Here is an 18409-nt window from a genome sequence, read left to right as displayed (position 1 = left end):
AAATAGGAGGCGCTTTTTTACACAGAATTGTGAGAGTCTGGAACCAACTCCCCAGTAATGTTGTTGAAGCGGACACCCTGGGACCCTTCAAGAAGCTGCTTGATGATATTCTGGGATCCATAAGGTACTAACAACGAAACGAGCAAGATGGGCTGAATGGCCTCCTCTCGTTTGTAAACTTTCTTATGTTCTTATGTATTTGGCAGGGATAGGAATTAACCCTATCCCTGCCGACAACAAACACACAAACCAAAAACTATTTCCAAGCAGGGCTCTGCCCTGCCACAGTCCTATTTATCTAAAAGGTGATCAATAAAGTCATTTTTTAATGATTTAAAGAGCGGAGTTATTAAGCTCATACATCTATGGACAACATTTTTGCAGCACCCTATAGAATTAAAACATTTTGCTTCATAAAGTCGAATGAAACCTTCTGAATAATGTTATGTTATGTTATTATTCCACATACTTACAAAATTGAAAAATGTGACATTTCAATGTAGACGTTTGCGATATCATTTTGTAGCTTCTTTGATTACATGATGATAAATAAAATATCTAAATTATGTTACTATAGTTTATTTTTATTATGTCTCAATCCTGAAATTCTAAGGTGATGCAAAACTGTTTTCCATATCTGTAGACTACATAATCTGAGTCTGGCTCTGGAGAAGGCAGGTTGCAGCTGGTTAGTTCCTGTTAAAACTGCACAGTAATAATCATTATTACAGAGAAAACAGAACCACATCAAACTGCATGGAGAGAGCCATCAGATTTGATGTGTTATTTGTGTTTACACTATTAGTCATATTCCTCTGAATCACAAAGCACTCCTCAGATTAACGTGTTAACAGCAATGTCCTAAATTCTATGACTCTGTCCTACGTTCTGTGCTGTATGAGTAAAAGAAGACGCAGCCTGCTTCTAATAAGCTGCCAGTATTTAAGAGGAAGATCTTGACTGTCACATGATCAGCTACTATTGACAATTAGTCAGGATCTCTGTTACTCAATATTGCTGTTGATATTTAGCCATCGCTATTGTGTTTGTTTCCGAATAAGACACTGAAACTATGTCATTACTTACCGTAGAAGTTGTCTTGAAGTTATTTAGTGTTGACAGAGTTCAAATGTTCAAATACTAATCATACAAACAAGTAAGATCCCTTACGTTAATTATTATTATTTGTTTATTTAGCAGACGCCTTTATCCAAGGTGACTTACAGAGACTAGGGTGTGTGAACTATGCATCAGCTGCAGAGTCACTTACAATTACGTCTCACCCGAAAGATGGAGCACAAGGAGGTTAAGTGACTTGCTCAGGGTCACACAATGAGTATTCTGAAATATTTATTTGTACCAGGGGCATCTATAGTGTATTACACTCTATACACACACACACACACACACACACACACACACACACGACACACTGCTTTGGAAGAGACTTCATTCTCACTGGAGTTTCTATCCCAGGCATGCTGTACCAAGTTTTGTTTTCAATTCCCACATAAACTACGAAGTGCTGCAGCCAAACAGCAAAAGTGTAGGCTTTGATCCACCTTGGTAAGCGGAAAAAGACTAAACCACGTCAAAACCGCAGCACAGATGAATGAAGCAACGCTGAGTTCACCAAACTGTACAGTTTGGCACCATTTCAGCAAGCTGCATGGGCTGCTTCTGACAGAATGCAGTGCTGCAGCCAGTATGTTGAGGTCTAAGCTGTGGCTCTTAACAGCACAGTTGATGGAACACTCTAATGAGTATCAGATTGTATTCAATTGATTCCTATTATCCTGGCGTAACATGACACAAAGCTAAACAACCGATTTCTGACTTTCTTTTTAAAACAAGGAAAAAGATCCAAGGACCTTGTATGTAATAGCTATACCCAGAGGAGGCATTGCATATGCCTGGAGAGAACAGCCTCCCTTGCAGGTATAAATCAGTGTCTTACATATATTGAATGCCTGTAAGCTCTGTGTTCGCTAAATGTACCCTTTGATATATCAGAAAGATTTATCTCCCTGTTGCAAACCATTTCCTCAAAGCAAAAGGGATGTTGTGGCAAATGTCTAAACCCTGTATGGGCAGAATGCAGTACACACCTACAAGTGTATATGAACACAGGATGCACACAATCTTACAGTACATCTTTAAACAGGGCAGATTAATGAGTATAAGATTTGCTGTATCTGTAAAAGGGGAATCAAGCTGTATTGCAGAATTTCTTTGAAGGGGTTTGGTCATCTCTCCTGCTGGTTACAACACAAACGAATGTAAATGAACTGCTCGTTTCACCCAGCTCTATTTAAATACTTTATTTTTAAGTGCAAAGATGTAACAGGAAATAATTGCATCAAAAAAAGGGTATTAAAAGTATCGCTTATGTATATGTACAAATATGATACACATAATGAAAAACGAAGCGAACTGAGACAAGTACCTGTGTAAGGTTTAAACGAAGGTAAACATGGAATTAACCACTTTGTTATGCAATAAGGGTGAGATCAAGCCATGTGTCAAATTGTATTATTTCCAGATACCCACATTACATTCTGCATTGAACGTCATTGTTGGATACAATAACGAGGCACTAGCATTAACAGAGATCAGGCAATTGATCAAGTTATCTTTCCACTGGGAGAGAGCCTGGGACACTACACAGATGGTCCCGATGATCTCGAGGTATTTGAAGCTTCAGTCTGTGTTGCCTCTATGCCTAGTATTTATACTCCAGTTGGCTGAGAGGTGGCGTGACTACAGTTTGTTTCTGTTATCTTAGTAGTTATAATTGTCAGCATGATGAGTTATTCAGCTGCTACACCACTCGGGTGCAACCAACCACTAACTACTCTATTTTCCAAGGCTGATTGTTGACCATAGTTCTCCTTCCCCATACATTTCTGCACACACCTTATTACTCAACATTCAACTCTACTTCTGATAAAGCCACCTCAGCAAACTGTTTTGTTGCCATTCACTCATATCATTTCTCTACACCTGCAGTTAAACTGCAGCTTTAACTACACCTTTTTCTGCATCTCATTTTTGTAATTTTCAGAAGCCCTGAACCGCAGAGATAATCCCCTTCATTTTTCACTGTGCCGTATAAGGCTACAGATTTTAAAAGAAACGACAACAATCTCAAAACTTGGGCATGTTTTTTTTTTTGTTTTTTTTATTAACGTCACAGTTTTCTGAAGCCCAATAGAAGCGCTACACTGATGTCGTGGCAAATGCAATAGATTCCGACAACATTACTGTACAAGTATTCCACGTCATAACAGTTCTCAACCTGCTGTTTATTCCTGCTGGGCCATGTATTTTTCTTAGAGCTTTACTAATATCAGAGGGTGAATGCACACGGTTTTCGGGTTTCATTTGACCACAAGGTCTGTCTGGTTTGGGTAGCGCAGCTTCAGATTTTACTGTTATGATTGAATTCCTGTCAGGTATGTATATGCATTGTTAGGTGGGTTGAAAATTATTTACCGTATATGAGCGTCAGGAAGATATGACAAGACACCTGAAAATTACTATATGATGTAGTCGCCTGCAGGAACAGTTTAGTCATCTAATAACATGTAGTTAATAATATTGGAAGTGGTTGTTACACCTCATATGATTATTTTTCTGCTTGTTATTGTTCTGTTCATTTTAAGCAACATTCTGTATATGCTTTTTTGACTCTACTGCAGCCTGCACTGTTTATTATAATATGCTGTATGTTTATGATGATTGATTTTTATCTCTATATGTATTGTATTTCATTTATTTATGTATTGATAGAATTTTTTAATGGATTCATTATTATTCATTTCTTTTCTGTAATGTTGATCTGTGTTTGATTGTTTTGTTTAGTACAGCGCCTTGAGACACCTAAGTGTGACAGGCGCTATAATACATTTATTATTATTGTTCATTTTCCCAGTAACAAACTTTTTTATAACATTATTTGACAGGGCATATTTATCCTTATCTAACTGAAATGTGTGCATGAAATACTTAAGTCATACGAAACTAGTCGGCTGGATAAATAAGATGATATCAGTTTGGTCATCCTCAAAGCAGAAGATTCTGTAAGTGCCAGCAGGAGCAGAGAGTGAGGGACTGAGAAAGGTTTGTTAGGGGTTTGATTCCCCGGTGAACGCTGAACAGACATACAGTGAACTCCTGAAACTAGACTGCTTTGATGTGTCAGTTGCTAGACAGGCAATGTGCCCTCCTCTGTCTGGCTCACAGAGAAACGGGTTGTTGCAACCAGTCTCATTGCACATTGTTTTCCAGATTTGCATAGATATCTTTCAGTTTAGCGTGATGTTAAGATGTGTTACAAAGCGCTGGCTTTAGTCTGCTGTACCGGTAACACTTGTTACTGTACTTTCATCACGATGCTGCTGCTTCTACTTCTACTTCTCCTCACTCGGTGTGCATCAAGTGCTAATTAAAGATAAGGGGGTGGGGGGCAGCTACAGTCTGGCATGGTGGAAGCTAGGTAGGCAGAAATCCACTACAGAGCCTCACAGACTCTAAGAATTCAGATCCTCTGCTGTTTTAACCAATTGAATACACACCTTTAACATGATTTATCTATGCTTCACAGCACAGCCAAGGAGTGGGGACAATCCAGATAGCAGTGAATTAGGATAAACTAGCACATTCTGCACTGCAGCAACACCCTAGAAACCACACCCAACCCTCCCATTGCAACACTTGACCCCTTGCAGTAATATAGGAAGGAAACAGTTGAGAATGAAAGTGGTGCCCCTTCCTGTTACACACCCCACACACAATAGTGTTTCGCAAACTGCCACCAATCTGTAATACACTACAACAAGTGCAAGCAATGGGCTGGATTTACTAAGCTCATTTTGCTCCCATGCAAATGGATTAAAAAAAAAATAAAAGAGAATGTGATGCCTGTTTTTTTTATTTGTAAGCTTCTTAACCCATAGCTGAGCTTAACACCAAGGAATGCGATTGTAAAACTGTACTTGTGAGACGCCCCAGCTTTAGGCTTACCAGAACATGCATTGCATCAAGAGTTTGACCTACATTGCATGTTCTGCAATATATATATATATATATATATATATATATATATATATATATATATATATATATATATATATATATATGTGCATGTCTTCATTTAAATAAAGGAAAAGAAAATCCACTGTACCTGTCAAAGATTCAGAACCACAGTCAGCAATTAAGAATTAATGGCCTAAATAGCATTTACCAGAAATGAGTGTGAACTCCACATGCCTCAATTCTTTTAAACATGTTCACTTTTTAATCTTGATGTTGCACAAACACTGTATAAGTTTAAAAAAAAAAACTTTTGGTGAACAAATTCTGAATGCGGATACTCTTTGTTGCAGGTATAAAATAAAAATGGGGGCAATTCATGTTATAAACCCGCACAACATTGGGGTTCAAGAATCAGAAACATCTGAAAAACCACAAACTACATTATAGACTACAGGACTCGCCCTTTTCATGCATCTTAATGACCCCTTATTTATGCTGCTTTGGCAGAAATCTAGAAGTGTTTTGATGGAGGGCCAGAACACTCAGAGGAGACTCTGTGATGTTTCACAAACTACTGTAGTTATTCCATGAATCAGGACGGTTCAGAGAGCCTGAACTACATCATCTCCTTCCAACAATTTAAAAGTTTCAATGTAAAAGCACAATGGCAATTACTGAGTCCAATCTTTTATATTATTACTGAAGCAAAATTCTTATCAATCATTTTACCCTTTGTCTAACATTTGTTATAAAACACGTGTCAGAAGGCATAATGATTCTTTATTTTACAATAATAAAATACCCAGTTGAAATACTGCAGTTAAACAGCAGATAACTTCTCACACAATATCTCCTAAAATAAGCCAACTGACTAGGGTACATTTTTCAGGTAAATTACTAATGAGAATATTCAAAGAATATACAGTAATATCAGAAAAAAACAGTGTTATCTGGGATGATAATATATATATATATATATATATATATATATATATATATATATATATATATATATATATATATATATATATTAAGTAACATCAGATACACTTCAAAGCCTAGCTTTTACTAGGTAGAAGCATTCGTTTTCAATCTATAGCATAAAAAGCACGCCTAAGTGGGTTCGTACTACAAGGGCACAGTGAAAACAAGAATCCTTTAGTAGGTTTCTAAGAAGTGGTATTAAAGAACATTTTTAATCTCTGCTTTATTGTGGTACACCATCACGTCTCTTATCAAGCTATGGTTTGACTCACTTCTTTAGAACAGATGGATTGCTTTTTTTCCCACACATCCATTCACAGCAGGGCTCAAGCAGCATTCTGCTTACTACAGTGCATAATTCTATGTTCTTTGACTGCGTTCTTTTGTTCAGTCGAATAGGACATGTCTGGCAGCGCCTAAAACAGGTCTTGATCGTTTGAGAAGGTCAGAAGTCAGTTCGGTGACCCTGCTCGACCCTGTAAAATTCAAAACACACTGGTTCCAGAAATGGTCTTGTTTATCATTCAACATCTCAACACAGAGGTCATTTTCAAGAAACGCTCAGTGAAAGCAGAGCTGTTTTTGGCACGGCAGGTGTACAGGTAACAGATAAGCAAAGCCTTCCAGTTTTTTTGGTGCAGTATTTGCAACAGTTTCTTTCTGAAAGAAACTTGTTATGATTACAAAAGCAGTAAATAAGAACATTGCTGTACATAGCAGTGTTTCCATGAGTGCATTTACAGCAATATGTTTTGATTTTCTCAAACTGCCATTAAATGCTCTGTATATCCAAAAGATTGCCAATGGCAATACAATGGAGCTGTACTGAGAGCGAATTCTAGCACACAGGCAGCCACAGAACTTGCAGTTGAGGTCTTTAACATTAACAATCAAAATGAAAGAAGGGAAGCATTTCATGTTCTATTCCACAGCAGTCAGATTTTTTCTAATTTCAGTCTTAATCCTGTTTGCAGATGCAGAGTTATTTTTTAACTTTACAGTAAAATTGCAAAAGAAGGAATACGATTATCGAATTACGGAAAAGATGGCCATGCAAATATATTGACTTTGTTCCAGCAGCTTGCGTGCATTTATTTATTGGAAATAGCAGGCAATATAAATTCCCCTGTTCTATCAAGATGACAGGGAGTCAAGGAGAGATGAGAAACTACATCACAAAGCTGACCCTTCTAAAGGTGTACTGCAGAGTAACATTGCAAAAGCCTTGCTTAGTGTGAGGAATCGATTCATCTATTCGGGTGATTAATCGATCAGTAGAAAATGTCAAGATTAAAACCCTTTTTCTCACAGGTGTGTTAGGTATTAGGAATGGGTATTAGGATTTCTTTGTAACATTGATAGCTGTAATACCGGGTAATCTTCTCTTTCTTGTACTCTTATGTAATTGCAAAAATGAACCCAGATTGAGATGCTTACACACTTACTGGCTTGAATGAAATAGCTGACCGTCGATTTCATGTTTACTGGCAGGAGATAACGTTTAGTTTTTACCTTCTCTGGCTTTTTTCTGAAGTAACAAGTCACAAAACCACAAGCAAGCCTAGATGCTGCTTACCCGCTTCCTTGAAATGGGGTTACTTTTGTGGTGCTCAATTTCTGTTCTTTTTTTTTTTTTTTTTGTCAACTCTCAATCTATATCCACAGCAAGCATGAAACCCCAGGACTGATGATTATGCTGCAGACAGCGAACCTTTACTGCAGTCCCATCAGAATATAATTTATTTTTTTTTGGTCAGTATTGAAAATAGATATGTAAAAGTGGATTCAAATATGTATTCGATAAACATTCACTGCTAAGACCAGTAATTCTACTATAGATATAATCCATTCTTAAAACTATTGGGGGCTCCAGAGTGGTGCATCCAGTAAAGGCGCTCCCCATGGAGTGCAGGGTGCGCTCTATAGTCTGGATGTCGCCGGTTCAAGTCCAGGCTATCTCAATGAGAGTCAAGGGAAGTACGTTCTGATTGCTTTAGCAATCATAATCACAAACCGTGTACACATGTATGCAATGAGCATTGCAGGCTTAAAACCGAGCTGGCCTAGACCAGATGAAAGCACTGAAGGCAGCTGTAAGCTAGCACACGGTGTGTGTGTATGTGTCTCTGACTGACTTTGTACTTGCAGGTAATCTCCGGCATGGCAGAGGTCCTGTCAATCGCTCCCTGTACACAATCTGACACTTGGGGTTCCCTCTCTGCACGTCTAAGCACAAGGAAGGAAGTACTTATTTCAAGATTTGCATTGATGATGCTGGTGATTACAGTAACCTAGTTAAATCGAACGTCCACATCCTGCAGCTCAGGGCTATTGAGAATATCTGGTAAATCACATGACACAGAGCAGCATTGCAGAAATTCTTCTTCTGAGTGGCTCCTAACGCAGCGTCTTGTTAAGACTATTAAAGATCTGTATTTGTGAGATCTGCAACATTTGTTTTTGTTCAGCGGTATAATGTAGTTGCACAAAGCATGTAACAGGCAGATACAATACTGGAGATACTATATGTAGTATTTGGACCAGAACACCTTCCTTTTGTATAGTGGGTAAGACGTTCACTTGGGAATCAGGAGGTCGACAGTTCACTCTGATACGGTGGATATGGAAGTTGTTGGTCAGCAAACCAGTGCGTGCTCAAAGAGGGTCCGCGTGTTCGTAGAATAATCATACAGCTCCTCAATGGGTAGAAATATTTAAGGATTACAGGGAACGTATGATAAAAGTTTAGTTCAGATTGGTGCAAAATTGAGCAGAATCAAGGTGGTTATTGTGTCCAGCATGAGTGTGTCTGACAGGCATACAGATGGGCAGGCCCAATCAGGCCATAATGAGGACCCTAAAAACTGATCTGGAGGTATCGGAAAATGGCAAACAAAAAAGCACTGACGTCCTACCGTGGCATCAGCACATGTTCTGTACTTTAACCACGAAACTGACCAACATGGGGCTCTTACCAGCAATGCTGTTCTGAAAGGTTTAACACGTCAGGGCTCTCGTCAGCCTTGCTCTGGGCTGTTTGGGGTTAAAGAACTGCGAGAAAGTCTTACCATGGAGGTGACAGAGAAGAATTCAACCACTGAGCTAAATTAGAACCTCCACTATCTCAGGGTTTCCTATAACTCTCACACAGTTTACAAGACAGATTGAGGTTCTACAGTTGACGTCATCTGCACAGATACTTTTTAAGTTTCAGGCTAGGAATTTAATAGGAGTTAACAAGTTCTTGTTCTGACCAGGTACCATCAACACTGCAACTTGAATGTGGTTCATTCTGTTGATATGTTTAAGCTACTTCAAGACTTTGTAGCTTGAGGAGATGCTGGTGTTGTTTGTCTGATGTTACTAATGCATTATGTGAAACCCTACATGTTCTATAACGTGATACAGAAACAACGGAAGACCTACAAGGTTTTAAACACAATTTTGGGGGACTGTAGTCCAACATTGCAACAACTTCTATATATTCCATATGGTGTTAACTGCAAAAGACTACAGCTCCCAGAATGCTGCTGGAGAAACCACAAGCATACTGCATTGTGGGTTCTGAAGTCCAATTCAAATTCTTTCTGCTTTGGCTTCAATAGCCATTATTCCTTGGAAAGACTACAAACCCAGTGCACTGAGCTAAAGCTGTGTCCCTACAAAAGGAGTAGGTTATCAAAGCTTCTGTAATGTAGAAATAATGGAAATTTCAAATCATTGAGTAGGAGGTAGTATATGTTTCTTTTTGTATGACTACACCACCGACAATACAGTTTTTAATTCTAAGCCTTGTTTCAGATATTCAGTGACTGTGCAGAAATTATTTCACCTTTTTCTTTTTTTTTTTTTTTACAACTTTAAGTTGCAAAAAAAAGGAGCTTGAATCTTTGAGGATACACACACACACACACACACACAGTTTGATATAAATCTGTAATAAATAAATATGATTGACGAGAAATAGTTCACAACAGAAGTTATGGGTTTAAAATGTTTTTATTGGAAAATGTGCATGATGTAGAGATATACAATGTACATAATACTGTCTCAATATTGACTAACGATAAAAACAAAAATAAATCTCAGTCACAATAGAACTGTTGTGACTTCATATAAAGCAGTGAGGAGCAAGTCCACTTTTCAACCTGAGCATTTAACCATCTGTAGAACAGTGTGAGTCCAGCACACCGCAAACAGACAAACAACAAACATACATGAAAGCCTGATTACCTTTTAAAATAATCTAACACTAAATAAATACCTGGACACTGAAGTAAAAAAAAAATTCTAAGAATTTACTTTATTTTATAAATTAAAATACTGCATCTTCACATTAGAAAACAACTGACCGATAGCTAAATAAATACATCAATTGCAGCCTACACACGCCATATTTCTTATCTTAATTATTATATAAATAATAACACAACAACTGTATTTAAATATCTATTACTCTATTAAACATCTATAACTGTGTTATTACAGGTGCTGAATGCTAATAACAAGAAGTCTATTGCAATTACATCTTAGTGATGCATTACTAAGGTAAAGCTTCATACCTGCAATTAATAACTGTCTAGTATTGTTTAGCACATATTTAATACAACATTTATAGACAAATATTCCATTGTTTATAACGCATCAATGACTAAAAAAAGTCACTTTAGAAAAGAGATCATTATAAAATCCTAAAAATGATTACCATTGTATCCCATACGAAATACTGAGTAAAAGTTTGTAAAACAGAACCAGAAACAAACACTCCAGTTTACAGCACACAAAAACCCTGACGAAAATGCAAAGCCGAGTATATTGAACACTTTCTAGTTCTATTAGAACCATACATACTGCATTAAAAAATAACTACACCTGATGCTTTGCATAAGCAACATTTCAATGAAAGAAATGTTTTAGTTTCAAGTAGTGTTGAATGAATAAGTAGGACATTGTTTTTTTTTTTTTTTTAATATTGCCTGGAGCAAAAACCAAACATTATCTAACCATGTAGTATATGGAGAAGCCATTGTTTTACAGCAGCTTCTGTTATTCTCTACATTTTTAACTAAAGGCCGGTTTTTGCTTTAGCCATTCAATAGAGGCTCCTGAAGATGCTACATCAATTCATATCCCTGGTACGGTCAAGAGAGAGCTGAGGTAGATCCTTAGTGATGTCTCTTTGCCATCAAATACTCTTCAATATAGTTAAAGAAAAGGCCAAGTTCCCCCATCGCTTTATACACCCCTTTCTCCTGCATCTGTAAAGAAAAAAAAACATTAATTATCTGCATATTTACACCACAGTTCATACAGTACGGCTTTCCAGTTCTTAACTTGGTATCAAAATCTAGTTTAAAAAAGTATTGTATTTTTCAGGGAATTGGTCTAATTGGGAATTAAAGGGTACTGGGTACTAAAAACATCAAACATCAAACAGTCAGCGACTTACATTTCCAAACTGGTTCTTTAAATCCTCTAAACTGAAGCTTTTCTTGTTGCACGAAAAGAATCTTCTCTGAAAAAAGAAGAAAAACACAGGTTTAGATTCAAGTAAGAAGCGTGCAGAGCATGGCCTGGGATATCACAGCTTCCTCTGGGCTGTCCAGCAAGCCAGGCAGTGACAGAGATGACAGCGAAGAAAAAAAATTCTTCCAAAATCCCACTAAATTTACAATGGTCTGGGTTATAAATAACTGCAAACAATATATTTCTGTTGGTTGAGCAATCCTGTCTGGAGCACTGCTCTGCGTAGATAGACTACAGTACAAGGGCGCAATTGGAAATTCAAAAACCTGCCACAGGAACCGCTGTAAGGGAGAACCACCAGCACCAGTGACTCACGTTTGTGGTAATAGCTCAAGGAGTTGACCAACATTATTACAAAACACCAGCCACACACAAATGGATAGCATATGAGCAGAATGTGTCAGGGCAAAAATTAGCATAACCATTTTGCCGACACAATATTACTGCAAACCTGGGCTTAGTATAACAAATATTAATATCCAAAATGAGGCGTACATTAAATAATCGACAGCCTGATACCTCTCTGCGTACTAATGCTGGCTGTGTGTAAATATTGCTGCTTGATTTCATATTTAATATCTGTTTAATATGATCTAAATTGGCATAACTGACTCGTAATTAATATGCATTTGAACGTGCATATTTCACAGCCATTAATACTTAATTATGGATAATATCACAAATCATTAATTATTACTAACGTGCAATCATTAAACAAAATCATGCATCCTTTATATACCACTCACCAGTACCTGAACTAAATCTGCTACACTGTAGTAAACATTATTGTCACATTATTGCATGCACTAATTAAAACATGCTATGACAGGGGGAATGGCATTATTGACACTTACAGCAATACGTGTATTACAATTACTTGGTTATCCTGCCAATCAAACACCGGTGTGCGTATTAGAAAGGAACTACATTGTTGCTACTGTACATGCTAGGTGTCTTTCCTGACAAACAAAACCACACAGTTTAAAAAGAACACGCACAGAAACGTATCAGGAACCCCAACGCATTTACATTATATCCCAAAACATTTGAAACTTCATCGTACAGTATATACAAAAAACAAATTTGAAAATATTAAGTCATTTAGTAGAGCTAATCCTTAACCAGAGGACTACGTCGACGTGAAATGCGTCAGTTGCAACCCGTGAGGGGAACTTTTTCAACTGCTTGACGGACGAGGAACAGCACTGTCTGCAGCATGCGTTTCGCTGAATCACGAAATGAATCATATTGTTTTGGAACATGAGCGAGGGATAGCTAACCAAATACTCTCTAGCGCGTGTGCACATTACACAACGATATTGTTTACTGCAGTACGTCGTGTTATGAATTCTGTTCCACCACTTCCATTATATGTACGGGATATTTAGCTAACGAACCAGGTAAGGACCAGACTCCATTAAATACAGCTGTTTCTAAGTAATTGATGTTGTTTGTGTTTTAAATAACTTTTCAGTTAACTTGTACTGCTACCATTGCATAGTCTACAGAAAAAAACGTTTCCTAAATTGTAGTGCCCAGTTTCAAAATGAATTCTTTTGAAAACCGTTCATAGTCGAATTGAATTTTAAATTAAACAAAAACAGATGCTTACACAGCGTTTTAGGGTGTGCTTGAAATCATGTAGTATTCCTCCAATCATGTCGACTGCAGGGTTGATGTCCACGGAGTCATTATGACCCAGATTGACAGCTGGAGGGATTACATCCTTCAAGTAAAAATGCAGCACCTGATTCATCAAATGACAACCGAAGGGACTCTGTAATGTAGGAGACAGACACTGCTGTTAAAAAATGCACCAAGCTAGGCAACGCTAATGCTAATAATGCTAATAATAATAATAATAATAATAATAATAATAATAATAATAATAATAATAATAATAACACAACACAATCAAACAAAAAAGTTAAAAACTACCATTTAATACTAAAAAAATAAAAAGGCTGATATCATTTCTAGTGTTTTGTGAAATAATGTAGTTTGCTGGACCAAATTAAAAAAAAAAAATGTTTGTTTTTGTTTTTTTGTCTGCTAGACTAGCCTGTTTCTTCTGGCTGCGCTGTACTGCTTTAGAATCAATCGCCGATACCGTAAGTTTCACTAGCAAGTACCATTAGTAGAGTTAGTGGAACTCTTGAGAAGTTCAGCGTATTCATCTCAGGTGAGTGAAAAAGAACGCACAGTACAGCCCCCTGCAGTCTGCACGTGGAAATGATTTTATAGGGACAGGATAAAAGCATCATATATATATATATATATATATATATATATATATATATATATATATATATATATATATATATATATATATATTTGTATACACACACACACATATATAATTTGAAGTTACACTTACTTGTAAACCGTCGAGCAAATTCTCATCTAGTAGAGCAGTTTCAATGAGATCATCTTTGGCTTCCTAAATACATAGATACACAACATTTATATAAAGTCAGTTTCATTTGGTGGTCAAAATCCTCCACAATGTATTCATTTGCAAAATGTCATCATTATTATTATTATTATTATTATTATTATTATTATTATTATTATTATTATTATTATTATTATTATTAATAATAATAATAAACACATGCTGCAATAGTATTCTAGCAAGCACATTTTAAACTGGCATAGTCTACAATAAGATATATATTTATGAATTGAATGGATTGTATGAATACACTAGTATTCCCTCCTCAATCTGAATAATTTAATCCAATAACACACTGCAGTGTGCTTGGCAAAATCACATTTAAAACCCTGGCAAATGTTGCATGAAAACAAATGCATGTGTTCAACTTACATAATAATCTCTAATGTTCTTGAAAGCCCTCCTCAGCTCGCTCAGCTTTAGAGGAAATCTCTCAATATATTGACAGCATTCATCCTGGCAAGGCTTCTTTCTGCAATGAACAAAGTCACTCAGTAGCAGCAGCACGACTGAGACAGACCACAAGCAGATTCTGTAACAAACCATCTTCAGTCCTTTGCTAAGTAGCTTTCTTAACTCTGCAAACGGATTGCTTTGGAGAGCAGGTTCATACAAACATCCCATACCTTCAGCTTCCTTTTATATTGTCAAACCCAACTTCCAAAATATCTAAATTTCCGATCCTGTTTCCTGTGTTGGTTAATATTGAGAAAAAGTGCTTAGTAATTTCTTTTTCTAAATGTCAAGTCCTTCCTGGCACTCGGTTTCCCCTGTCCCCCAATGTCGATGTCATCGTCAGCTGTGAAGCACACAGTTTATCTTACCAGCGTGGCGGTTCTGTGGTTTGAAATGCAAAGAGTGTTTAAGGGGAAAGTTCTTGTAAAACTATTTGAATATATGCATAGGTTTTTAGTATTGACACACCTGCCCCTCCCTATTGCAATGTATAGCTACAGTTTGTACATGCTGTATTTTCCAAGATGTGCTATATTTATATTTATTGTAACTTGCATAATTCTTCACATAAAGGTGTATGTCTATATATATATATATATATACATGCATACACACACACATTATGCACACATATGTGAAGAATTCTGCATAAGAAATTTACTACACTGTTTAAATTCCTTTCTACACTGCTGAAGAAGGGCTTTTGTCTGAAAGATCCTGAAATAGATGATTATATATATATATAAGAAAAGTCATTGATTAATTGATTACTACGGAGTGAGTTGAATTCAGATCTGCCACTATTTAAATAACTGAAATAAACCCTTCAAAGAGTAATACTCCTCAAGCATCACATTATTTTGAACTTGTACCCCTCTAACTCTAAAATACATTTGTGAGCATGTGTGAAAATAAATACAAAACAAAAAAAATCAGTCGGACTTACTGGCACAGATGGGTTAAATTCAGAGGAAGAAAAACACAGTGTGAATGGATGCGCATACAAAATCTTGATGCTACTTTCTTGGCGAATGCCTTAACAGCTGTGCAACTAAATAATAATCACATATTAGTTATTAATTGATATGCAGTCATGTAAAAAAAAAGATTCATATGCGGTTTAGGAGAGATTACTTTACTTTTGTCTAAATTGGGGACCTGTTTTAGTATAGTTTATTCCAGTGCGATTGGCTTTATTCAAATTTTTCTTCGCTGGAGGGGGAGGGGGGCTCCAAAATAATTTGCACTAATAGGATATTCAAGTTTAATGAATTTGTATTATAAGTAATTTACAATAAACGACTGCTAAATTTACGACTGCTAATATCAGGAACTATAATTGACTGTAGTTCATTCCAGTAATGTATGTATTGAACACACTGAGAAATGCACAGTGTCTCTGCCCTACGTTCTTGGTCAGTGGCCAGATTGTTTGCACATTCTGTCCCAGTAGAGTACTGTAATTCCTTCCAGGGTTTTCCAGTGTATCTTAAGTTCAATTGTGTATGAATCAATCAATCTAGCTGCCAGACTTGTCAAATCTATGCCAGCCATTTAATGATTATCTGTATAACTACATTTTATCAGTACAGTGTTCTGGGGTAACGTTGCTTCAGTATGTAGGGAGAACTGAAATGATATTTATGATATGCAAGGGCAATCTGGATAGGAGTAAAAACAAAAGAGTTTCGATATGAGTTACAAGGAAGAAAAACAGAGAGAAGGAGAGAGAGCAAAGTGAGATAGGACAAGATTTTCAGAGATATAGTTTGCATAGACAAGATGAATAGTGTGATGTGTTCAATGTAAACCTTGCTGTCCTGTCATTTTTACACTAGATTCATCCTTCGAGTCCTTTGATTGGGCGTTGCGCGTGCACGTATTGTTCAAACACATGTGCAATGAGACGTCAAAGTCGAGAGGTTACTGGACGTCCTCTGCTTTTGACCAACTCTGAGGACACATCTCTGAGGACACTGTTTTTAGTCCCCATGCTTTAAACGGCTGCTGTAAAATCGAGACCTGTAAGTACTCGACACGTTTGCAATGAAAAACAGGAGGATGGACTTGGATCTAAACATCAGGTAAGGTAGATTGTTCTTTATGTTGTTTCATTTGTATGTTTAATAACTGCATAGTAGTGTTTCAAAATGTGATTGTGAGGTGAATCATCATGGTTCTTAACAGGGCGATTTCAAGTTCATTGCAAGTTTACTAACAGAAACATTTTTATAAATTATTACCCATCTGCAAAAATCTCCTTCTCTCCCCAGAAACAATATCCTGTTCACACTACTGCTGTATCCTGTATATTTTGCAATACTTCCTGTGCCGGTCCCCTCCTATCTGAGTTAGGAACACTTCATGTACAATACTTAGCATGCAAGCTGATTCTAGCAAGCCGGAATTTCCAAGAAAACTGATTCTTTGTTCCTCCCACTGGACTGGATGAAGCATCTTCTCAGCCCTGTACTGGAAGCCCACACTATAGAACCTGCAACTGTAGGACAAAATCTGCAGCATGTTGCATTCCCTTCTTGAAAAGCATTCCCTGAACTTTCTGTGAGTCAGCCACAAGAGATTTCAGCTCATGCAGCTTTTCAGGAACCCTTCTCTGTTTTTGGCTGTATTGAAATGCTCCTGTATTGAACCATGTGCAAACTTGTTTTGCACATGTGGGAGAAAAAGGTATTTTAGTTTAGATCACTGTTGATTTTTTGCAGCTTAAAACAAATACTTGAATTCTTGGAGCAATCAGTACCCTCCTAACCTGAGAGAGATGGGCGGCTGTACTTTTTAAATGAAAAGATTAAACGAATGCATTACAAATCGAAATCAAGCATTTTTATTTCAAATGAAAGAGTGGCAGGGATCCCATCAGTTGCAATGGTAAAATGCCTTTTCACAGTGTGGGATACCACCGCAGCAACCACAAGACACCGAAGGAGTCTGAGCCAAAAAAAAAAAGCTAAAACACACATGAAAACAGTGCTGTGAATTGACTGTGGTTCAGGATTGCCATATGAAATGGCACATCACCAAGGTACACAATGACTGGACTTCTCTAACACAGAGCCTGCTGCTTGCAGACTCACTGCAGTGTCACAATAAAAAACAGACTGTAAAATGCAGTAAATGCAGGAGCTGAATGAAGCTAGTCTTAAAGAAAACTTTTCAGTGTTGGAATCGTGACCCACAGTTTAGTAAATGGAAGCCATTAAGCACTGCCAGATATATATATATATATATATATATATATATCCAATTTCTCTGCTCAGAGGTGGCCCAGTGTTTGCTCTCTTTTACCACTGGCTGTGTAACCCCCTTTCCTATCCACTGCAATGCAATAGTGTAATATTGCACCGTGCAGTTAGAAAGCTATTGTATAAATGGGGTGAAATGAGCTGTGATGCATTGCATCTCTTTGAATTTGAATTTGAAAACTGTCTTCCATAGTTCTTGTTTCTTCCTATTATTAATATAAATATATAACGGATGGGTGCATAAAGGAAATGAAAGTAGCTGCTACATCACATCACCTAAATACATAAATTATTATAATCATACATGAGTGTATTGGGAGGTGCTGGAAGCAACCACTGCAATGTAATGAATGGCTTGTTAAATAGCTTTTCATTAGAAAATGAGCTATTGGGGTTCCTATGAGCAGCATTCTTAGCTACAGTATTTTAGAGGGTTCACAAGGTCCTCAGCCACACCCTGTGCCACTTATCTTCATCTGTGCGGATCTGTGTGGAAACTGCGTGGTTAATTAGGCGCAAGCAGTAATCCGTGTTTTTGATGACAAAGCATAGATACCCGTGATGCTAGCAGAGTGTTTTTGCATGCTGTCTTGCAGAAAGGTGCTGTGGCAAATTTTACAATAATGAAGTGATGCGCAAGTGATTGCTTACTGGAAATCATTAGCGTTGTAAAAATACTACATAGTAA

General features: G+C 37.1%; 1 protein-coding gene and 1 long non-coding RNA gene across 3 annotated transcripts; one reads left to right on the top strand and one right to left on the bottom strand.

Annotated features, from left to right (window-relative positions):
- Nucleotides 1–10029: 10029 nt before the first annotated feature.
- On the bottom strand, nucleotides 10030–14594 carry LOC131702158 (interleukin-10-like). The gene is made up of 5 exons (XM_059004337.1): nucleotides 14375–14594; nucleotides 13925–13987; nucleotides 13160–13324; nucleotides 11471–11536; nucleotides 10030–11279 (listed from the first exon to the last, which is right to left on the bottom strand). Exons 1-5 carry the CDS (start codon nucleotides 14546–14548, stop codon nucleotides 11187–11189), a joined length of 561 nt encoding a protein of 186 aa, XP_058860320.1. The 5' UTR covers nucleotides 14549–14594; the 3' UTR covers nucleotides 10030–11186.
- LOC131702159 (uncharacterized) lies at nucleotides 12549–17702 on the top strand. 2 transcript variants are annotated; one of them, XR_009309317.1, is made up of 4 exons: nucleotides 12552–12947; nucleotides 13604–13729; nucleotides 16297–16542; nucleotides 16732–17700. It is a non-coding gene; the product is annotated as an uncharacterized LOC131702159 (long non-coding RNA). The 2 variants fall into 2 exon arrangements; XR_009309318.1 differs by having other exon boundaries at nucleotides 12549–12947; nucleotides 16297–17702.
- The last annotated feature ends 707 nt before the right edge of the window (nucleotides 17703–18409 follow it).

The sequence above is a fragment of the Acipenser ruthenus genome, chromosome 29, assembly GCF_902713425.1.
Source record: "Acipenser ruthenus chromosome 29, fAciRut3.2 maternal haplotype, whole genome shotgun sequence".
NCBI classification, from domain to species: Eukaryota; Metazoa; Chordata; class Actinopteri; order Acipenseriformes; family Acipenseridae; genus Acipenser; species Acipenser ruthenus.
Note: the sequence above shows the minus strand (reverse complement) of the source record. Positions and strands in the feature narration are given on the sequence as shown.

What these genes read in the sequence shown, in the direction of transcription:
- LOC131702158 (XM_059004337.1), bottom strand. Translation starts at nt 14,548, where the DNA reads ATGGTTTGTTACAGAATCTGCTTGTGGTCTGTCTCAGTCGTGCTGCTG. An exon ending in AGAACATTAGAGATTATTAT is followed by an intron (nt 13,988 to 14,374) that starts GTAAGTTGAACA and finishes CTATGTATTTAG; the next exon opens with GAAGCCAAAGATGATCTCAT. An exon ending in ATTTGCTCGACGGTTTACAA is followed by an intron (nt 13,325 to 13,924) that starts GTAAGTGTAACT and finishes CCTACATTACAG; the next exon opens with AGTCCCTTCGGTTGTCATTT.